The 23,182-nt window shown below is 59.1% G+C and overlaps 1 protein-coding gene across 6 annotated transcripts in view; it reads right to left on the bottom strand.

The window, feature by feature from the left end:
- KIAA1671 (KIAA1671 ortholog) overlaps positions 1 to 23,182 on the bottom strand; it is a 179,994-nt gene that overhangs the window by 62,719 nt on the left and 94,093 nt on the right. The window contains exon 1 of one of the 6 annotated variants that reach the window (XM_044775673.2): positions 1,216 to 2,524. The exons of the other annotated variants lie outside the window; for them this stretch is intronic. Coding sequence (XP_044631608.1) covers positions 1,216 to 1,503 — 288 coding nt within the window. The 5' untranslated portion in view covers positions 1,504 to 2,524. Of the gene's footprint in view, positions 1 to 1,215; positions 2,525 to 23,182 lie in introns of those variants that run through there. 6 annotated transcript variants of the gene reach the window in all.

The raw sequence follows: 23,182 nt of genomic DNA, 5'->3' as shown, positions 1-23,182 counted from the left end.
AGGTCACCTTTGCACCCAACTTCTCTGGTTGCTGTGCAACCCCAGGAGAATCACCGCACCTCTCTGGGCCAACTGAGGGGATGTCGGGTCCCTGCCCCTTGAGGGCAGATGTGAGCTTTCGGTGACCTCGAGTGCACAGAGGGTCGGCTCAGAGCCAGGTGCACCCCACGGCTCCATCCTTAAACGCTGGGACCCGTAATGACCACTGGGACTCATCGCAAGGCTGAGCCCAGGGGAGGAGCTGGTCTAGCCCTTCCTTGTCTTCAGTCTCATGTGAACCGAGCCACACAGTCAGGTGGCAGAGGTCTCTCCTGTGAAAACGCCAGGCCCGCTCTTTGAGTTCAGCCCTGATCAGCGACGCGGGCTCCCTTGAAGTTCTCAGGACGGTCTGGAGAAACCATCTTACCAGGAGCTTGGCTGGAAAGATCCTTGAATGGGGCTTAGAGCCTGGGGTTCTGGCCCTGGCTTTGCTACTCACTCGCTGTGCTACCCCACACAGGGCCTTTCCCTCTCTGGGCCCGTTCCCACCTCTCTAAATCCCCAGTGAGGTACCTGAGATTGATTCTGCACAGTCCCCTTGCAGGATGCAGGCCGAGCTTTTAATCATTAGATGTCATTCCGCCCTGGTCCCCAGGCCACAGCAAGCTGGCCCGAGGGAGAGACGGTGGAACCCCAGCACCCAGACTGGGGGCCCGGTTCTGGCCCACTCACAGCCAGGCCCAGGGTCACAGGCCAGGGGGCAAACCTGCCCACCGCCTTGGGTGATCAGACGACAAGACGGCAAAAGCCACAAGTCAACTTGCACATGACACGGACACTCGCTCACCCAGGGAGGGAGAGAGGAGACGCAGCAGGTGCCAGCTAATCGTCCCTAAAAATAGGGGAGGACCAGCATCTGTGTCAGGGGCCAGAGTGTCGGTAGTTACCGACGAGTCAGCTGGCAAAGCTGGCCCACCTCGTGCGCTGGCCCTGTCCACAGGGACGCTGGATCCGGTGTGAACTTCCCGGCCAGGCTGGGAGAGAGAGGGACGCCCCCATCAGGGGAATCACCATCACCTGCCCGTCCCCAAGCAGGGGGCACAGAAACGGGGGGGGGGGGGGGGTTGGCTGACAGTTATTCGGAACAGGCAACTTCCCCGGCTGGATCTATGGGACCCTGGAGGGGAGGAGCTTTTACTGTTGTTTTAATATTTAAAAAAAACATAACAAGCTTACAATATCGGGGGGCTCCGACTCCGTCTGCCTTTTCCTCAAGGAAGAAAACCTCTGCTGGCTGCGGGCGGAGAAGCGGCGGAAGGATTCTCGGCTCCGGGAGGCGAGGTGTCGGAAGGACGCGGCGCGCTTGAAGGGGGTCCGGCCACCGGAGGGCTCCCCGCTCGGCCGCTCGGGGCCCACCGTGCTGGTCACTAAATTGAGGGCCTCCTGGAAGGACCTCCTGACGGTGCCCATCCACTGGGTCATGTGGGTCTGGGCCACGGAGAGCTTGTCCCCCAGGTAATCCATGGGGCCGGGCGGCCAGGCGCCGCAGGGCGGCCGGAGCGCAGGGCCTGCCCCTCCCCCTCCTCCTTTCCGCTCCTGGAAGTTCTGGGCTCCGGGGAGCACCGGCCGCCCTCTCCAGTCCAGTCAAGAGTGAATAAACATTGCTGAGCCAGCCGCCGGCTGCATCCGCGAATCGCGAGGCAGGTCAGGGTCAGGCTGGGAGTCCACACGGCGCGCGGAGCCGCCGAGTCAACACGCTGGGCGGTCCAGGCTCCGGTTCCCGGCCGGGGACGAGCAGCTTGGAGGAGCCGCGCGCGCCCCAGGGCGTGACAGTCCCTGCGGGCGGGGGAGGAGGAGGCGGTGGCCCTGGGCGCCCTGGTCCTCACCGTCCCGCAGGTAGGCGGCCCCTCCCGGGCGCACGGCGCAAGGACCCGGTGGGCGGGCTGACCCCCGCCGCTGCCCCCTGCGCGGCTGCCCAAGGCTGCGCCCTGCTCACCTGGCCCCTGCGGGGCTCCCGTCCTCTGGCCAGAGATCCCAAACCTGTCGGACGGCAGGCAGTTAGCTCATTTCCGGAGGCAGCCCCCAGGGCCCCCGGGTGCCCTGGCTGAGCAGCCCAGGATGACATCAGTCCCCGTCTTGGCGAGGGGCTTCGCTGCCCAGGAACGCAGGACGGGCCTCAGGGAGGCGGCCGCCCAGGGAGCTGACGCCCGCCCCCATTTTTTTTTTTTTTCTCTCCCAAGTCCCAACTCGCTCACTGTCCCGCGGGGCTCACGGTGACTTCACGAGCCGACAGCCTGCCCGCCCCGTGCCCTGGCCGCGGGCGCACGAGGAGCCGCGGTGCACGTGTGCGCACGCGGGCGCGTGTGTGCGTGTGTGTCGGGGATCTGGCGGCCCCGGGGAGGCTGGAACAGTTGGGAAGCCGCTGCTGCCTCGAGGGTGACAGGCGGCGCCTCGGGACCTCGGGCGGCTGCCCGCCTGTCTCCCTCTGGTGGTCCGTTTCTGTGTTTCTGTGTCAGGCTCGCTCCCCGCCCGCTCCCTGTGTCTCCATTTCCACCTGTTTGTGTCTCAGCTTCTCTCTCTCTCCCTCCCTCCTTTCCAGTCTGCTCTCCCTCCCTCCCTGGAAGGCCCCCCCAGAGCCAGGTGAAACGGGCCCCAAGGTCCCCCAAGGAAGGAACCGGGCCATTTCGGTGCAGGCTGGGTTGCCATGGCAACCGCGGGGCGCAGCATCGGCCCCATCCTGGGGAGGCGGCCCCGCACGGGATCGGGAGCGCGCGGGATGGGGATGATTCATGATTTACGCTGGGTCACATGGACTCCTGGGTTTTAACCCTTGTGCAGCTGGAGTGGTGGGGGGCGGGGAGGAGGGCACAGCAGCAGCATCTGAGACCAGACCGGCTGCTCCTCTCCTCTTGGTGGGGGGGGAGCTGTTAGCAAGGGACAGCAGCCACCAGATCCCAGAGCGGAGGCACATTTGCTGAAATGCTTTCTCCTTCTGGCAGGGATCCAGCCCTCCGTGTTACAGACGAGGAAATGCACACCCAGAGACGTAGATTCAAGTGCCCAAGGTCACACAGCCAGGGTAGCACGGGGGCACGGACAGAGACCGCTCCCTCCCCACTGTTTTCTGGGTCTGACACGGTGCCTGACCCAGGGCTGGAGCTTGGTAAATATTTATTGTTCGAACGCCGAGTCCAAGACTGAAACCTTGACGGGTCGCATGGCGTCCTGAGGGCTCTCTCCCACCCACGTCACCTCAGTGTTGAACAAATATTTGCTCCCTCGTCACTGATCAAAGGGCCTCACTTGAGAACGACTCTCACGGGAGCGTGTCTGACAATGCAGCTGACACAGATCTTTTCTTCTCTGGATTCCCAGTCCCTATGCTGCTCATTCACTTGTTCGCTCACTCATTCATTCGCTTAAACACTCAGAGCCTGCCTGCTCTGGGCCAGGCACTGGACGCAGAGCCTGAACCGTCCCTGCCGTCGTGGGCTCGCAGCTGGCAGGACAACGGAACGGTGGCCAACACTTATGGAGGGTGTAGCTGGGTCTCCGAGGCCATTCTATGTGTTCAGGGGATTAACTCGTGAATCCCCAATGAACCCATCTGACAGAGGCGGAGACTGAGGCCCAGAGAGGTGACGTCACCCTCCAAGGTTGTCCAATGTGGCGGGCAGCCTCCAAGACGGCCCCAGTGATCCTTGCCCTGTTATTCACACCCTGGTGCGGTGCCCTCCCACGACGAATCAGGGCTATCTGTGTGCCCAAGAGGATAAGGCAGAAGTGAGGGTGTGTGACTCCCAAAGCCAGGTCATTGAAGGCATGAGAGTTCTCGCCTTGCTCTCAGATCACCCTGGGGGCAGCCGGCCGCCATGCTGGGTGGATGCTCGAGCAGCCCTGTGGAGAGGCCCACCTGGAGGGACTCTGAGGGCCCAGCCACCAGGCAGCACACACTCGCTAGCCATGGGAGTGAGCCGCCCTCCATCCTAGGTCAGACCCTCAGATGACCACTACCCCAGCCGACACATTGACTGCAACCTCGGGAGGGACCCGGGGCCAGAGCCCCCAGCCAAGCTGCCCCACAGAAGCCACAAGAGATGCAGACGTCAGAGGCAGGATAGTGCCTGGCCCATAAGGAAGCCAAGGACCGGGGCAGAATGGGGGGAGACAAAAGGGAGGGCGACAAGGGGCTCTCGCGGCAGCCTGTGGGTCCCATATATTAGGAAGCACCAACCCATCATGCAGAGGAGGAAGTGTGCACGGGCCCATGTCCCGCCTGCATAGTGTCTGGCCGCACCCACCACCTCGACAGCCTCCAGCGTCCCAGGGCTTCTGATTCTCCCGTGTCCTCACATGGAGGGTCCTCAGTCAGCCTCCCGCAGCAGGCAGGTCACTCACAGCCCTGTTCCCTCACCCGGAGGGCCAGGGGACTTCCAGGTGGGAGCATTCCCGACAAAGAGCAAGTCCTCCCCACCCGGGCCCAGGAGAGCGGCACCGGAAATACCTACAGAGCTAGAAAGGGATGCGGCTTTTTAAACAGACCATCTGGACACAGAGATGGGAGGTCACCTGGGAAGTGCCGGGAGGAAAAAAGTCAAGGCAAAGCACCTTTAAAATGAGACTACCCGGTGGTGGCCAGGCTGTGGGGAAAGAGACACGCAGCCCACAGCAGATGGAAATGGACATCGGTATATATTTCATGAAGGGAATTGAACACCCAACATCAAAAGTCTTAAAAGTGATGGCCTGTCAGTTAATAACACACACGCTGAGGCGTGGGGCGGACACGTGCTGATGCCTCTTACTTACTTTGAAATGCAGCAAAAATTTTTTTTAAATGTACTAAGGGATGGATGGATGGCTAGATTTTTATGAAGCAAATCTAGCAAAATGTTAGCAATGGCAGAATCTAGCTGGTCAGTATATGAGTGTTCCCCATACAATTTTCCTGTATCTTGAAATTTTTCATAATAAAAGCTCGCGGGCGAGGAGAATGCACCTGCCCTTTTTTGCCTGCAGTTCAGGTCCGACACCACATCCACCCACCTGCCTTTGGAAGTGAGAGTGAGCGACACAAACATTTTGCTATAAGGATGTTTATCACAGTCATATATATACATACAGTAAGAACCTAACTGTCCAACAAAAAGGGACTTGCTCCGGGCTGTGCCCAGCCATACTGACGTCAGAGGCAAAAGGAAACAGCAGTAACACCGATCCCGTCTTTATTTATAAGGTTGATGGCTGTTCAGCATGGAGTTTTGTATTCATTTTGATTTTTAAACTACAGCGTTATAGTATTGTTTATCTTGATTACTCTCCTGTTTTGCTGCCCCCTGAAATTTCACACCCTAGGTGTGTAGCCCAGTCATCTTGCTCTAGTGTCAGCCCTGGATTTGCTAAATCAACACGGTATCGGGGTTAAGGGTTTGGAGACCTGCCCGTAGCTTTTATCAGCTGGGTGACCCAGGGTAAGTTACTTAACCTTTCTGATTTTCAGAGGTGAAATCATCGAACTCATCATTGTCACTGATGCCACGGGTCCCACTCTCACTGTGTGCCGGGCAGTGTATTACATCATTGCATGACATCATCTGCTCCTCCCAACAAGGAACCCAGGTTTGGACTATGATTATTATGCCCATTTTGCAGATGGAAAAGCGGAGGCAGAGGGCAGTGCAGTGACCGGCCCAAGGGCACACAGCCGTTATCTGGTGGAGTCCACTACCCCCAGCCTCGCACCTTCGACAAGGCAGAGGGTGCCCCGCGTGGCAGGCAGGACCCCACAGTTCCGCCTCCTTCCATGAGGGGGCGATGGGGGCAGAGTGAGCAGAAAAGGCAGCTGGCAGCTGGCTCCCTCCTGGCTCCCCCTGGGGACAATGCGGTCTGAACGTCTGACTATAAAAAGCGTTGCTCCCTGAAAACTGGGGCAGCACAAGCACTTCCCCCCGGAGGACTCGTTCTGCAAACTCTCTGTTCTCTCCAGGAAACTCTTGGGACGTGGCTGGGCCTCAAAAAGGAAAGCAAGCCATCTCCTTACATAATGAATCCCAAAGATGCTGGAGGAGCTGCTGAGAGCCGGGGCAGAAATGGGGGTTTTAGCCATGTGTGGGGCGGGGCCCGGACATCACCATTTCCAGACAAGCGTGCGCGGTTATGGAAAGCAGAGTGTCGGTCACTCATTCATTCAACAAACATTCCCTGCACAGTTGCTCTGTGTGAGCTCTGGGCTGGCCTCTGGGCCTCAGACATTGTCCCAACGGGCCGCCTCAAACCTGAGGCTACACCATTTTCTTCCCAAAAGCTGATACAAACATGCACACTCTGAAGAATCCCCGGTCCAGTGGAAGAAACAGCTGGAAAAAATGAACTATTGCAATACAAGTGCCAAGGGCCATGTGGGACAAGTGAATAACAGGCTATGGGAACATGACTGGAGGAAGGGAAACCCAACTGAGAAGGTGGAAAGTTGAGGAAATAAGAGCAAAGGGAAGATGATCGTTTATTGAGGATCTATGATTAGACAAGGTGGGGTTTTGAAGTATGAATAGGAGTACTCCGAGAAGGCTAACAGAGAGAACAGCATGTGCTAAGGCCAGGGGGCACGGCCATATTGAGTCTTGCCTCTGGGCTTTTGCACATGCTGTATCCCTAAGGCTGTAAGCCTAAGGCTGCCTTCCCCTATTCTCCCATCCCTACTGGAGCCCCTTGCACCCTACGACCACCTTCAGCAAACTTCAGCCTTTCCCAAATCTCCCCCAGGAGGTCTCACTTAGATGACCCGCTTCCTATCCTGCTTCTCCCAAACTTGGGCATTCCCGGAGTGTGCATCCGGGTCCTAGAAAGGTACAACCTTACGTGGATGAGGAAGGCGGTGCAGTGGAAACGGTAACAACCGTTAACTGAGGGTTTCCTGCACCGAGAACTGATCCCCACATCTCACTCATTTAACCTGCCATAAGCCCACAGGGGGGTCCTTTACGAATCACCCCAATCCCGCAGAGAAAGACAGCGAGGGTGAAGGAGCTGAAGGTCACTGAGCTGGCATGGGGGCGCTGGGAATTGAACCCAGAAAGCCCTCCTCCCAGGGCAGCAGCCAGACTCTTCCTGCCCCTCGAAGACCCCTCAAGACGGCCGTTTCTGCCCCAGGCCCCGTGCGCGAGGGCGGCCCCCCGGGCAGTCCCCAGACCTGCGGGGTCAGGAAATGCCTGCAGCGGGATATGCCCGGTGTTCTCCCTCCTGCCAGCTGGCCTGCAGGTGACCTCCTGGGACCACGTGGGCTGACACAGGGACCTGGCGGATACCTCCTTCCCCCCTCCTCGGATGGAGGACGCGTGTGGAGGGCCGGCCGATGGCTCAGGGGCTCCCTCCAAGGCCGCGTCCTCCATCCCCCGAGACACGGCTGTCAGGTCATAAAGAGGAGGCGGTAAGGCCCACGCCCTCCAAGGTGGCAAGGAAGGACAGAGACCGTGCTTGCCGGGCACATGGAAAACACTCCAGAATTCCACTCTCATTCGTCTCGTGTCCATGTTCAGAGAAATCTCGGGACCCTAGACATCAGCACGGGGACGGCAGCAGCGAGAGAACCCAGGCCAACCTTCTCGTTTCAGGTCTGAACGAGGTCCAAGTGGACGGCGGTTCCAGGCCCCCGGGTAACTCTGAGGCAGGTTCCCATAGGAGCCGCTCACTCTCTGGACTGCGACAGGGTCTCTGGCCTCATGTCACCCCTATTCCCCCAGCTCCTCTCCACCCCAGCCAAACAGGACAAACTGCCATCTAGGCACACGCTGTGCTGTCTCCTGTTCAGCTCTTTGCACGTGCTGTTCCCTCTGGCTAGGACACCATTCCACCCCTTTTTCACCTGGTCGGCATCTATTGTCCTTCACAGCTCAGCTTAGGGACACCCTCCTCCAAGAAGACTCCTTGACTCTTTGGGCCGCCTCTGGGCTCCCACCCTGCCATGTTACCCCCACCGCATTATTAGCACGCCGGGCTGGGACTCAGTTTACCCGTTGGTCTCCCCACTTGAGGTGCCGACTGTGTGAAATGGAGGGATCGCTGAGGTTTGAACCCAAGTCATTTAATTCCCAGCATCCCCCTCACTAGGTTTGTCTCCAAGGCAACAGGGACAAGAATTCTGATGTGAAAACCAAACAAACAGAAATGACTTGATCCTACAAGTCAATCCCGGATTATTTACAAACCAAGGCCAGGCTACTTCCTTGTGTTGACTTGTCACATTCTTACTCAGATCATCACTTAACGACACAGGATGCCCTCAATGGGAGGGAAGAAAAAACTCATCCGGAAAGGAGATCTTTCTAGAAACAGCCAGCAGCTCCTCCCCCTTCTCCATCAGGCCGGCCCCGAGCCCAGGTGGAAAGTGGCATTTCCCACGGGGCCAGGCCACCTGTAATGATGGCCCCTCCGGAGGAAGCTGCACCCTGGCCTCCTCCAAAATGGAAACGGGCGGCCAGGGACCCGCCTTATTTTTCCCGCCAGGCTGCCCGCCGGCTCTGGGGGCAGAGGCCCTGAGACATGGCCACCCTCGCCTCGGAGTCCTGGGGAGGCGGGGGTGACCCCACGGGGGTCTCTGTCTGGTGGCCTTGCCTGGGGTTGGTCAATGTGCTTCTTTCCACCACGGCAGCTGCACTTCCCCGTTTTTGGATCAATTAGCAAAAGCAGCAAGATGTTCTCGGGTACAACAACTGACAGCTGGGACAAGGGACACATTCTGTCCCCCAGAAACTTCCTCCTGAGCAGGGAGCTTGCTGTGCTCGGGGAACGGCCACCTCTGCAGCCCGAGGGCTCAGGGTCTCTGAAAGGCTCAGGAAAGACAGGAGAAGGTAGTGCTCTGACCTCAGCAGGCAGGGACTGAGTGCCTACTGTGTGCCAGGCACTGGGCCAGGGCTGGGAGACAGCACACAGAGACACTAACAAGTTGCAGGCGCTCTTGCCCGCCGAGGGCCTACTGTGCGCCTGTCCTTTCCCGACCCGTGAGACCTGGGAAGCTGTAATCGCCAGCACACAGGCTGGACGCGGAGACTCTGAATGACGATGTCACGGGCCCACGTCACCCGGCTGCTGCGGGCAGAGCCAGGACCCGAACCCAGGGCCGGCCGAGCCCGCAGCCTGAGCTCTTACCGCCAGGCAACCCCGCCCGGGGGGTGCAGCGTGCTTCCACCCGCCCCACAGACTCAGGTTCGAGGCCCGCCAGGCTCGGCCCCAACTACTGCGGGTCCCCCGGGCCATGGTGCCCCCCACCCTGGGCGCTGATTCCCCAAGAGGGGCCGCCCCAGAAGGTCACGGGAAAGTCCGGCTCAGACTGAGGCCGCCCCCTCACAGGCCACCCGCCGGCCTGGAGTGAGGGCAGCAGACCGGGTCAAATACCGGGGGCCCAGGTGCCCCTCTGCCTGAGCTGCCTCCTCTCAGGAGGGGAAACCAGGACCCCCGCCTCCCAGGTAAGGGTGCAAGGGGTGGGCACAGGGGGCAGGACGGCGTCAGATTCCGACGGGGAGGCCGCGGCTGGAGGGCTCACGTCTTCATAACACACTTAGGAAGAAAAACGGTCCCCAAGCCGAATCAGCACCGATTCAAACGCAGCGAGGGCACGGCTGGTATTTCCTAAGCACCGACAGTGTGCCAGGTCCTACGCCACTCACATCATCCCCAGACACGGCTGAGGACAGAGCTTCCAAGACTGACTCCTCGCTGTGTGCCCCTGGGCAAGTGGCTTGCCTTCTCTGAGCCTCTCCTTCCTTGTCTTTAAAATGGGATAAAATGGTTCCCTCCTTCTCAGGTGGTGCTGAAGATTACAGGATGTGTGTTCCGACCATCTCATGAGAGCAGAACAACGATCCCCACTGTACACATGAGGAAACTGAGGCAGGCGGAGCAAAGGCTGAGGGCTGCACAGCAGCTTAGAGGCCAAGTCTGGCTCGGAGGCCTGTGCTCCAAACCACGCTCTCAGCAGCCGTGGCTCAGTGGACAAGGGGGGAGTGGGCACTCAGGAGCCGGTGCCTCTGACTTCCCACCCCACTCCCGGCAGTCCCATCACCCAGCGCCAGCCCTCGGCCTTGGCTGCCTGCCTCTCCTCTCAAAGCCTCCGCGAGTAACATCCCCGCCTGCCTGCTGACGCCCTCGCACAGGAGAGGACTTCTCCTGGCCTGGCTGGAGGTCTGTTCTCCCATGCCTCACTTTGCTGTGCCGCCCACACTGTTCCAGCAGCCACGCTGTGCCAGGTGGGGAGGGCAGCGAGGGGGGGTGGGAGGAAGCCTTGGCGTTTTAACAAAAGTGTGTCACCCCACAGGTCCCCAAATAGCCCCCCTTGGTGGGCACAAGGCACATTCCAGCACCACGGAGTCCTGGACCTCGGTGCTAGCCTGCCTCAAAGCCTCCTAGAGCCCCCCGGCCCATGCCGTCACGGTAACACTGCCCAGCTCCCCCCGCTGGCTGCTCCCTGCTGCAAAGGTCACCTGCCAGCAGCCCCAGCCTGACTGCAGCCCCCATGCTGTGGTGCTCTGTGTCTGAGTCCTCTCACCTCAGAGACTCCCTCGCTGACCTCTCAACACAAAGGAGCTGCCTAGACCCGCTCTATCACAGCTCCCTTTCCTTCACACCATAACGCTGACCACGACTTGGTGTTTTCCTGACATTTACGTAACATTCTCTCTCTAAGGCTCATGGGAGCAGAACCCTGGATGTCTCACTCTCTGCTACTGGTCTGATGCCTCTCAGAAGTGTCTGCTGAATGAATGCGTAAATGAATGAATGCAGTGAAGGAGAGAGAGAAGGCGAAAGGAGGGAGGGGAAAGGGAGAAGCACCATTTTATTCCTACTACAACCCCATCCCCTCCTCCCCTCTTTCCCTGGACAATTGCTACCCATCTTTAAAGGCTTCACGACGATGTCCCCACCTCCAGGAAGCCCTCCCTGCCACCCACCCTGACTCTGTTCCATGCCTTCTCTGGGCTCCCCCATCCCAGCGTTCTCCTGGCTGGACTGTAACGCCCCGTTCCCACACCCACTGGCTGCGGACACTGTGCCCATTCCATTCTGCTTCTCCAGGTCCCATCCTGAGGCCAGGCGCACAGTAGGCAGGTCGGCGTTGCAGCCGAGGCTTATCAAGCCCTCACCACACGGCAGCCGCAGGCTGCGTGCTCTGAATCAGAGAATTCACGGACCTGCAGCAGCGTCTTGTGAGGAGGGGCCCATCCTGTACCCGTTGTACAGACAGAGAGGGGAAGGCTGGGAGAAGGCAAGCTACTTGGCCAGTGTCACACAGCAAGGGCCCTGTGCAACCACTGCACCACACTGTCCCCCAGCCTCCCGTGGAAAAGGGTGCAGGAAGGCGGGGGGACGGCATCAGCCCGCGGGCAGGAATGGCTGGAGGGTCCTCTCCGGGTTGGTGTCTCAGTTCTGTGAGGCCACAAGAAGGGGGACATTTATTGAGCGCCGACTGTGTGCCACGCATTAGGCAATTTACACACATCCTCAGCATCCCTTTAAGGAGACAGCACGGCCCCCAAATCTCAGACGAAGGGACTGAGGGCAAAGACACTCAGGGTCCCAGTCCCGGCTCAAACCCACTCAAGACAGTTGGGCACCAGGAACCTAACCAGAGAATGGTCCAGAAAACAGAGCCATGAACGGCATTCTTCTTTCCTGGCCAAGCCCTGAGCACGCTGGCTACTCACTTCCCGCTTTTCTCGGTATTTCTTGTTCGTATATGTCACCTGTCTCTCCCGCTAGAATGCGCACTCTGCTCGGACTGCGCGTTTCTCATTCCGCCCCAATGCTCAGCGCCCAGCCCCGTCCCGGGCACAGAGACGGGCTCACAAATCCTTGTTGGGTGGACGAACAAGCGAATGCACAAATAGAGCCGACAGGGAAAGACACACAGACACACGGTTCAGACTCCGCAGGGCTCGGTTTGCTCGTCCCTGGAACGGAGGCGGCCATCGCAGCACCCACAGGCGAGGAAGATAGAGCCCGACCAACGCGCTGTCAGGAGACGCCCGACAGCGACCCGCTGGTTCGGGCGCCTCCACCAGCAGAGGCCCCGCAGCAGGACCCCGCCTCGACTCCTAAAAGCCAAAATTCAGGAGCTGAGACTGGCGGCTGGGGGTCTAGGGATGACCACGCCTAAGGACCTGAGTCCCTGTAGCACGTGTCGCCATGGCAACCGAGATCTTCGCGGATGCTTCCCGCTCGCTTTAACTTCTTACACAGAAATCTCTGATGGGAAGGTTCAGACTCCTTTCTCGGCTGACATTCTACAGAGTAGACATCCTCATGTGGCTCCCAGAGGAAAAAATGACAAGTGTCAGGTTCCCGCCAGAGAAACTGGTTTGCAGAGAAAGATGAGTTTCGTTTTTAAAAATGCGACACTATTTCTGAGAGCAGGAACCAAATCATCCTCATAAATGCGATTATAAGGGAGCAAAAGTTCTGTCTGTAAGGGATTGGACTTCTAGTTCACTTAGTCAACAAACATTCATTGAATGCCTACTGTGTGCCAGGCCCTGTGCTGGACTCAGGGGATACAGCAGTGGATGACACAGATGAAGACCCCTGCCCTCGTGAAGCCTGGGGTCCAGTGGGATAGACAACCAGTGGAAGAGCATTCCTGGCAGGGAACAGCAGGGAGTAACATGGTAGAGGAAAATGAACCGACCTGCAGTGTGACCCTGGGCAAGTCACTGTACCTCTCTGGGCCCATAATAATACTGTTTGATGCAACTGCTACATGAACCCAATGAGATGACAGAAAAAGTGCCTTGCAGGGTGTCTGGTATACAGCAAGCACTCAATAACTGCTCACCCCTTCTGCCTCACAGAGGAAGAGGGAGCCAGCCGCTGCTGTCTCTCTCAAAGGGGCCTCGGAAAAGTTCTCTAGGTGTGAGGTTTTCCCAAATGGATGTCTGTGTCCTAAGGGACCGAGGGAGTCAGGGGGACTCCTGAGATTTCCAGTTTCAAAACCAATGTGGAGAAGAGATGGGGAGAAGAGGGAACGGGGTGGAGCCAGGCCATAGGCTAGCGGAGCCCTGCGACTTCCTGGGACCCCGACGCGGCCGCAGGTCAGGAGCCAGGTGGACCCGGCCGAGATCAGAAAGCAGGGGACACTGAGAGTCCATCGCCGCGGGCTTCACACCAGCCAGGCCATGTGTTCGGAGAGGCCAGGGCCTCAGAGACTCCAGAGAAAAATCAAGCTTCGGATGGAGACGGCGTGGGAGCTGAGCGCCCCACAGCAGACGGCAAACCCCAAGGCCGAGAGTGGGAAGAGGCCCCTTCGAAGGAGCCACCTGCACCCCCGGATGCTCAGAGCTGGGGCATGACCCTGGCAGACGGCGCGGCATTCGAGCATCAACCTGGAGCTCAGCACGAGCTCGAACACCTCCCCACCCACCTCCCGGCCGCCTGGAAGACCCCCGTTCAACCTTCAAACCACCCAGCAAGTCCAGGGCTGGGCCCTTCTCCTGCAGCACACACGCGCACCCAGATGTCTGCACGGGGACGTCCCCGCAGTGTTGCTGACGGTGCACAGAACTGGAAACAACCTGCGTGTCCATCTGGAGGGGACTGTTGGAGAAATTACAGCGCCAGGAAAAACATAAAGCCACCAGGAAGAACAAGACGACAGGGAAAGATATCATTTGAGAAAAAGAAAAGTCAGGGCACAGAGCATGACGAATGGAGGGTCTGCTGTGTGTTAAAAATGCGTCCACATCTACAGGAAGAAACACACGCACAGAGAGTCGCGCACGCGCGGAGAATACTTCTGATAAAGTAGAAGTGTCAAACGGTCCCCAGTTTCTGGGGAGGACACGGTGGGTGAGAGGGGCAAAGACACCAACTTTTCTTTAAAACGCTGTTTTGCCCTGTTGGAAATATTTGCGAAGACTGTGTATTACTTTTTCAATTAAAAACAATTAATTACTTATTGTTCATGTTCGGACATCACGTGTGTTCAATTTTCTCCTCCTCAAAGCGGGTGGAGACCTTCCTGCGATGGCAGCCTCCCACGTGGATCCGTTTAGGGGGGTGGCACCCCTCCACGGGGCAGGGAATGTGGGGGGCACCCTCTGCGTCCAGTCTGACAGCCGGGCACCTCGCGGGCACGTAGTCAGTGTTGGAGGAACAAGCGACATCATTAATGCCCATTTGTCCACTTCCATCTTCTTCAGAGTTTTTTGTTTTTACCGAGTTACTATTCACGGAGCATCGACTACACCATGCTGGCCCATTTACACCCGCACCTCCCTGAATCGAGTCATCGACTCTGGAGCCTGGCCGACCACGGGATGCTCCGCGGTGGGATGTCCCCTGTGGAGCTGTCCACCCTCCAGAGCTCCTCCAGGGCTCAGGCTGCCTCAGGCCAGTCATAAATCAGAAACACGAATCCTTGCTTCAGGCTCTGCCTCAGACCCACTGGGGCACATGGGTCTTCAAGCCCAGTTGCCGGGAATCCACTGAAATCCCCTCTCTGGGAACTGGCAGCCTCAGGATGAGGAGTTTGGAAAAGCAACAGATATGTAGCCAAGATCAGAAAACGGGATCCCCCCCCAAAAAAAGGGTCACGCCCATTTCACAGAAGAGAGAAACTGAGGCTCAACTGCAAGTCACAGAGGCAGTTTGAACCCGCTCTTGCAGACCCCAAAGCCCGCTGCTCAGAGGTTGGGGGTTCGCGGGCGTGGCCACCGTCAGAACAGGCGACTCGAGGGCCTGGCTCGAGTAGGACATTCTCCAGGCTTCCATGCTCGGCGGCCCTAAAATAGAACCGCCAACGTGCTCAGGAAGTGGGGTCCCTGGGGGGACTGTTCCAAGACCAGACGGCACTGGGGCTCGGCGTGGCACCTCAGTCCCACTCATGGTCAGCTTGGCAGGAAGACACACGGGCAGCAGCGCTGGGGCAGGCCCTCGGGGGTTCCCGTCCACCTGCACAGACGGGAACAGCAGGAATAGTCTGTGGTGGGGCCTGGGGCAGGGCCCCCTGCCGGCCCCCCGTTCTCAATCCATCCTCAGGGGCGGGCCTCCTACAAAGGTCAGGGCAGCACAGGAAGCATCTGCTAAGCACCTGCTGTATGCTTGGCCCTGTATCAGGACCCGAGGAGAGAAACGAACACGATACAGGCCCCACCCATTGAAAGTTCCATTTATTCAGTCACCTGGTTCATTCACACATGTCTTCAGTTCGACATGCATTTATTGAGCACCTACTGTGTCGCAAGCCCTATTCGAGGAAGTGGGGAAACAAATAGACAAGACACGTCCCCAAGCTCCAGAAGTTTCACTTTTCATTCACTCTTTCTTTCACTCACTTCTATAAACAATATTGAGCACTTGCTGTATGCTGCCCTTTGCTAAGCGCTGAGGATGCAGACGTGAAATAGCCACGTCTACGCGCGGGAAGAGCGCCCGGCTGGGGCTCCGCTTCACACTTGCTGATGGAACGAGGGGGCATCCAGCCCTGTGTTCCATGACAAGCATACAAACATACGGCACTGAAGCTGCTCTCGGTCTCACCCACCCAGTCCCTTCTTCATCCATTTGGGATGATGAACATTTATTGAGCGCCTACTGTGTGTCAGGGACACGGATGCGCATAGACAGAGTCTCCACCCTTGAACAGCCAGCCATCCTTCCTTCCTTCCCCATTTATGGTTTCAGTTCACCAGACAAATATTGGGCACCAACTGTATGCCAGACCCTGGGGAGGCAGACGAACGAGCCCCAGACCCAGCCCTGGAGGCCCAGACACAGGGGTGACTGTGCCAGGACCGTGAGGTGCCCCTGCTGGTTCCTCAAAAGCCCCGAGAGGGGTAGGTGGCTGGCAGTCTGCCCCGCGGCCCCCACGCGAGCTGCAGCGGGGAGGAGGGGTCCTGGGGGGAGTCCCTGGCGCACAGGGAGAGAAAAGCCGCTCGACATAAGGGGAGAACTGGCAAGAGGGCAGGAGATTAATCACAACCAGGTGAGCATCCTCGAGAACTCCAGGAAGGTTCTCAGCTTAGTGGAGGAAGGAGAAACCCAGCCCACAGCTCCCCACGGGGCACGTCCCACAGCAAACTGCCCGCAGCGCCGCGGATTCCCGGGTCCCTCTGCCTTCTGGAGCCGCAGGCTCGTGGGGAAAACAACGGCTTCCATCCGCCACCTCCTGGAGCTGCGGGAGGATGCCATGGGATCAGCTGCAGGCGGCCGGGGTGCAGGAAGTGCTCCATAAGCGTCCCCTGGGAACGTCTTCCTTTACCTGGAGCTGTGGTGGTGTTGAAAGCCGGCTGCACAGTGTGTGACAGGCCTCCCACCCAGAGATCCGGGGGGCGTGCGTCTGCTCCGTCGGCAGAGAGCAGCAGAAGAGGGGCGGTGACTATGGAGGCTGCGCGCATCGTAAAGGGCGACACGGCCCCTGCCTTCTGGGCTGCAAGGCGGAGCCGCGACGCGGTGAGGGAGCCCAGACTGCAGTAGTGGCCACATTTAGATGCCCGGTCAGCCTCCCAGGGAAGCCTGGCCCCCAGGTCTCTGCAGGGACCAGACAGGTGGGCAAAGAAGCCTCTGGAGGACCCCAGCCCCCAGCTGTTTAGGGCTCCCCGCTGCCACCCCAGCAGCTGCCCCACAGGCCCTGCCCGATTTCCCGACCACGGAAGGTCGTGGGCGTGATAAACGGCGGTTGGTTGACTCCCCTGGGTTTGGAGCGGTTCCCTGTGACACTGACACCTGCTCTCCGAGGCCCTGCCTTGCACACCCTGAGCCATCTGGGAGGAGCTGCTCAACGGGAGGGCACGAAACAGGTTTACAAACTGTCGAGTCCTGTGAGCACGGGAGCCCCTGGCTTCCTCGCTCTGCACGCGGGAGGCTCTGCTGCCCTCCTGACCCCACGTAACCCGCAGCCCTGTAACAAGGCCGCCCCTCCCCGGCTGGCCTGGGAGGCTCTGCGGGCTCCTGGGGCTGGCCTGGGCTCACATGGCAGGTTGCCGCTTTGTTCCCAAGGCGGGACTTAGGTCATCCCTCCAGGAGGGACGAACGGGAGGACAAAGCCTCCTTTCACGGGGCCCAGGCTGCTCTGGGCAAACACAGGCGATGGGGGCAGAGCAGGGAGCAGGCAGGCCCCCCCTCCTCCCGGGTACGCCCCCCGGGAGGGCGGCCAACAGGTGGGCGGGGCCCAGGCAGGCTGGGCGGCACTGGGGTCTGGCAATGGCCTCCCCCTCCCTCTGGGCCTTTTCCAAACACACCTGAGGCAAGGACAGGGCAGAGTCCAGAGGGGCAATGAGGAAACATCTGGTCAATTCAACAGAACGTGGGGTTACAAAAAGGCACCCCAGGATTAAAGTCAAGTTATCAACATAAATTAACACAGCTCGGCCTCCAGGACAAGAGAGCGAGGGCTCCACGCCCAGCCCCACCCCGCTGACTGGCTGTGTGATCTTTTGCAAGTGGCTTAACCTCTCTCTGAGCCTCAGCCTTGTCGTTTGTAAAATGGGGATGGGAACGGCGTCTCCCCCCCAGGACTGCTGGGAGGATGAAATGACGCAATGGGAAGCGTTTTGCCTCGTCCCTGGCTGCTGGGGGCTGACCTGTGTTTCCCCCAAATTTCTAGTGGAAACCCCAACCCAGTACTTCAGAACGAGCCGGGATTTGCAGTCAGGGCCTTTGAAGAGGCGCTCAGGATAGAAAGAGGCCGTCAGGGCGGGCCTGGTGCACCCTTGAGGAAATAGTTACATGTGTCCTTTGGACTACAAACAAAGACACGCTCGGATGTGCCAGGCATCGCACATGCCAGTCCTGCCTCCTGAAGCCCTCCCCCCTCGTCCACTAGCTGTAAGACCCAGCTCGGGGCCCAGCCCAGGGTGGGCACTCAGTACACGCGCCCGGCAAGCCCCTTTGAGACAGGCCGATGGCTGCATTTCAAAGATGATGACGCTGGGCCCAGAGAGGGACAGGGACTGGTCCCAGGTCACACAGCTGGGATCAGACCCCAGCATCCTGGCTCCCAGTTCAGCGATGCTCTCCTGCTGGCCCCGGCTGCCTCCCCTCTCATCAGTTCCACCTCCAACACAGACACCATGTGTTCACTCAGCTCAAAACTCCCAAACTGGAGTCTCTTTTCAGCTCTGGAAAATCCCCTTGCCCACCCGTGACAAAAGTGGGGGGCTGGAGGGGCCCGGGCCTGCACGAGGATTTTCACACCTCCACTACTGGTGTCGAAAGCCGGCTTTGCCACCCAAACGACAGGTGCAGCTTCTCTACAGGCACCAGCATCCTGGGGTTTAGCGACTCCCTCCATCGTTTACGCTCCACGCTCCGCCCCCCCCACCCCCATAGTGGATTTTCCGGCTGAAACACCCGGAGGCCGAGGCCGGCCTGGCTACCCACCAGGACCGATCTTGGGGCACCGTGTTCGAGACCTCTCTGCCTCCACCGGCCTGGGAACGCAGGCGGCGGGAGACCTGGGGGGCCGGGAGACGGCGGGCGCCCACAGCCCCAAAGCCCAGTTCCGACACCTCCCCGCGATGTGACCCTGGGCACGCCAGGTATCCTCGGTGTCCCCGTCTGCAAAATGGGGACAAGCGGAGCACCGCCTTCCTGGCAGGCGCCCAGCGGGGTGGCCCCGCGTCCCTCTGCAGAGGGGGATCCGGGCAGTTTGTTAGGACAGGAGCGCCCTCTAGTGGCGCGATCTGGAACCCATTCTGCCTGCGGGGCTGCGAGCCAGGACCTTGTGCCCCGTGTGGTCAGACAGGCAGGGGATGTAAAAAGATAACGGCTCCCGTTCATTTCTTGCCTACTATGTGCCAGGTGCTCTCCCTACGCGTTTCCACAATGAGACGCTGACATAATCCTCATTGGAGAAAGGGGGTTTCTCATCCCCAGATGACAGAACTGAGGCTCAGAGACATGAAGCCACTTGCTCAAGGTCACACAGCAGGAAAGGATGGATTTGAACCCAGCTCTGTCTGAGCACAAAGCTCTATTCTTTCCTGGACCTCTAGAACTGGGAGATTGCGCACCATGAAAAACCTTAAGGAGACTTCAGTCGAATACTTCTTTATATCAATAAAGAAACTGAGGCCCAGAGAGGGCACATAGTTGGCTCAGGGTCACACAGCAATTATAGCCCAAACTCCAGGCTCCCAGAAGTGTTCTGCCCACACGCCCACCCCTCCAGAGCTTCTACCCTGCATTTATCATTCCTCTCGGCAGTCACAGGATTGGCATGTCCCTCCGAACTGCTTGGAGCCCTGGAATGTCTGAAGCTCGGCCACGGCTCCTTTGGGACAGCCAGGGCTGCCAGTCTGAAAGGCCTCCCTCTGGGAGCAGGGCTCATGGCAGGCCATCAGCATGAAGTCCCCGATGGCATGGGGGGGCAGCCGGCCCCCCGAGGACCAGGCAGTGGCCTTGCAAGCCTGGGAGCCATCGGCATCACAGGATTCTCTTTTCATTTTATGTGAAGGATGCTGTGGACTAATGGGGAGGGGGGGCGGTGGTCCTGCCGGGAGAGGCCATAACGGTGGAAAAAGAGTCAGAAAGGGTCACAATGGGGGAGGAGTCGGGGGGAGCCAGCCTCGGGCCAGCTGGATTCTCATAAACCCGACAGTGGGTGATCAGGGCCTGCCTGTGCACAAAAGGACCTGAGAGCTCAGCGATGCCAACTAGCTGAGAGGCCCGGGCTCACGCTTCCACCCTCAGGGGAGGTCCCTTAAAACCCGCATCTCAACAGCCTTGAGCCATGGACAGCGCAGGAATTGCCCTTCTTGCCTGGAGAGAGGCTGGAGACCCTGTGAGGACACAGACATTTCACACTCGGCAAGTCCAGCGCAAGTCCCGATCCGTCGCCGACCCTCTCCCCCTGCGGCGTTCCTGGGGAGGTGGGTGGGAGCCCCAGCCTTCCGACCATCGGGCCCAAGACCCTCGGTGTCTTCCTGACTCTTCTCTTTCGCTCCCTCCACATGTCCAATCCGTCAGCAAATCCTGTGGGTCGACCTTGAGACCACAATCAGATCCAGAATCTGCCCGCTCCCCATCACCTCCTCTGCTGCCCCTGGACTGAGCCCCTGGTCACGGCCAACTGTGGGGCCTCCTTGCCGGTCTCCCGATTCTGCCTCTGTCCTGCTTGAGTCTGTTCCCTGCACGGCAGCCAGAGGGATCTGTTCAAAACCCAAGTCAGACTGTGTCGCTCCTGCCTGCAGTGACACCCCTCCATGGCTCCGTTGCCTTCAGAGCACAACGTGAAGTCCTTGAGTGGCAGGAAGGCCCTGCATGACCTCACCACCTCCCGTCACTCACTCTGCTGCAGTGCCACCCCCAGGTTCCTTGAGGTTCCACTTGGGTGCACACTTAGACCCCAGGGCCTTTGCACTGGCTGCCGCCTCTTCCCCCAAGTTCCCATGGCCTATGCCCTCCCTTCTTTCAAAGTCTCTGCTCAAAGGTCACGTTCTCAGGGAGTCCCCTGGCCCCGCCCACACTCCTGAGCCCTCTCGCCTGCTTACTTCCTTCTTTCCCTGGCACACCCCAGCCCTGACACACTAGACAAGGTTCTTATGTATCACGCCCATTGTTTCCTGCCTGAACCCCCACCAGGATGTTAGTCCCCAAGGCAGGGATCCTTGACCATCTTGTTCCCAAGCCCTGAAAATACGGCCTGGCACACATGTTTAGCCGAACCGAACCAAGGGCCCATTAGCTGTCTACACGGGCATCAGCGGCTAATGCTTATTTGGGACCTACTGTGTGCCGGCATTGTCTGCACGGCCTCCGTGAGTCCTCAGGATGGCCCACGAGGGGGGTGCTACCGTCATTCCCACTCCACAGACGGCACAGCTGCCTTTCTGGGAGGTTAGATCTGCCCGGGGCCCCGCGCCCCATAGGAGGCGGCTGGGGGGGATCAGAAGCCATGGTGGGGCGGCGCTGCCCTCTGCTCTGCCACAGAGCCTAAAAAGGCGGCCCACTCGAGTTGGACGCATACCACTCATGACGCCAGCTGCTCTGTGGCCCAAACCTCGGGCCCAACTCAAACAGCACAAAAATAGCCAGCTCTGCGGTTTCAGCCACAGCCTCGGCCCAGCCAACCCGGACCCTGCGCACAAGCGGACGCTGCCAAGACCTGCGGGTCGGGAGCCAGGGATAAAGCGACAGGAGCTACGGCCATGGCTGACGGGTACACCGGGAAGCGCCCAGCCACTCACTCCCCACGACACCTCTGCACATGGGGCGATGCACCAGCCTGTGTCCACTTGGCACCTGCTAGGCGCCCGGGGCCGTGCTGGGGCTGGAGACTCAGCGCGGAATGAGCCAGTGGCCCTCGTCTGCGTCAGACTTCCCGAGTTCAAACTCCAGCTCCGCCCTCTGCTGGCCGTTTAATACCAGTTTTCTCATCTGTAGAATAATAGTAACACCCACCTCTCGGGGTTGCTGGGAGGGTTAACGCGATGCCACGTGTGGACGTGCCTGGACAGGGAGGGAACCATCCACGCTGCTGTCTCATGACTACGATGACTTATTATTGCTCTCGGAGGGGACGACAGGCTGAGGGAGGGGCAAAGCTAAGCGCACAAGTGACGAGAAAGCCAGCCTCCCCGGGTTCCAGAACTGCAAAATGGGGAGAATCTTGAGATGTCCCCATAGGGCTCTCGTGAGCATCTATGAGACACCCGTGAAAGGCGCTTGGTGCAGGACAAGGATGTCGGCGGTGGGGATGGCGGCCACAATTATTATTATTATTACTCTTATTATTATTGTTGCCATCGTTGTAATTGACAACCACAAGCAACCAGCTTGATGCCAATGCCCCAGAAAGGCCACGGGCCTTGGGACCGTCTGGCTAGGTTATCTCGGCGACAGAAGCGATGAAGTACCTCAAAACAGCCGGGGCAGGGGTGGCCATCAGCTACAGTTACTAATGATCTGAAACAGACACTTAACCTCCCAGCCGAGGCTGCACGGTGACAGGCTCGACAGCGGGGGGCTGTGGTTTCTCCCCCCGGGGGACAGAACGGCTGCTACGCAGAGGCCTTGGGCTGCCCACAGGAAGCCACCGACACCCACCAACAAATGACAACCTTGCAGAAACCTGCTGTGGCCCCCGCCTGGCCCGACTTCTGAGAAGCTGAGTCAAGAAATAACCTGAGAGGCGGATCCGGACCTAAGGCTGGGAGGGATGCTCCCTATGTCGTGTGCAGAGCGAGCGCCTGGGAGCAGCACAGCGCCAGGCCCAGGAGGACGGGTAATCAACCATGGCTGAGGGGCCGGCCCGGTGGCACAGCAGTTAAGTGTGCACGTTCCGATTCTCGGTGGCCCGGGGTTCACTGGTTCGGATCCCGGGTACGGACATGGCACCACTTGTCAAGCCATGCTGTGGTAGGCGTCCCACATATAAAGTAGAGGAAGACAGGCATGGATGTTGGCTCAGGGCCAGTCTTCCTCAGCAAAAAGAGGAGGATTGGCAGCAGATGTTAGCTCAGGGCTAATCTTCCTCAAACAAAAAAAGAAAAGGAAAAAAACCCACGGCTGACGGCAAGCGGGAATATTAAGACACCATCAAACATCATAAGCCGTTTGCCAAGGTCTCTAAACGATGCGGCAAATGTTTGTGTGGTCAGTGGGCCCCCGAAAGGAGAGACATGCCCCCAGCCCTCGTTCCCCCACTCGACGGGCAGGCAGCGAGCTCACAATGTGGATGAAACAGTTTATTGAAAAAGTAGGGTAATGGGACAAAGAATGTGGGGGGTGGGGGGAGCCTGCTTTAGACAGAGGGGTCAGAAAGACCCCAGTGAAGAGGGGACATTGAGCAGAAACCTGAGAGCAGTGAGGAGGGACCCGGGCCGAGAGGGGACCCGGGTGGGAGAGGGCCACCCAGCCCCAACCTGCGCAATGGTTTGCGGTCCCCGGTCATGCTCAAACTGACAGTGACATCCTGGGAAAGGGGAAGAGTTCCCAGCGGCCGAGGGTGAGCAGCTTCCATGTTTCACAGGAACGGCCCCACAAGCGAATGAGGAAGTGACCCCCCCCTTTGCAGGTGAGGAAGCAGAGGCCTGGAGCGGGTGAAGTGGTCACCCCGAGGCCGCCCGGCTGTGTTACGACCCAGGCCCGAAGCCTGTGGATTTCCAACATCCCCACGCACCCTTGGGAGCTCAGTGAGCACGAGTGTCCAGCTTAGCGCTGTGGACATGGGGCCAGTCCTGGCACACGCGAGCCAGGCCGTCTTCAGGGACTCGAG

This window comes from Equus asinus, chromosome 8, assembly GCF_041296235.1.
Source record: "Equus asinus isolate D_3611 breed Donkey chromosome 8, EquAss-T2T_v2, whole genome shotgun sequence".
NCBI lineage: Eukaryota > Metazoa > Chordata > Mammalia > Perissodactyla > Equidae > Equus > Equus asinus.
Note: the sequence above shows the minus strand (reverse complement) of the source record. Positions and strands in the feature narration are given on the sequence as shown.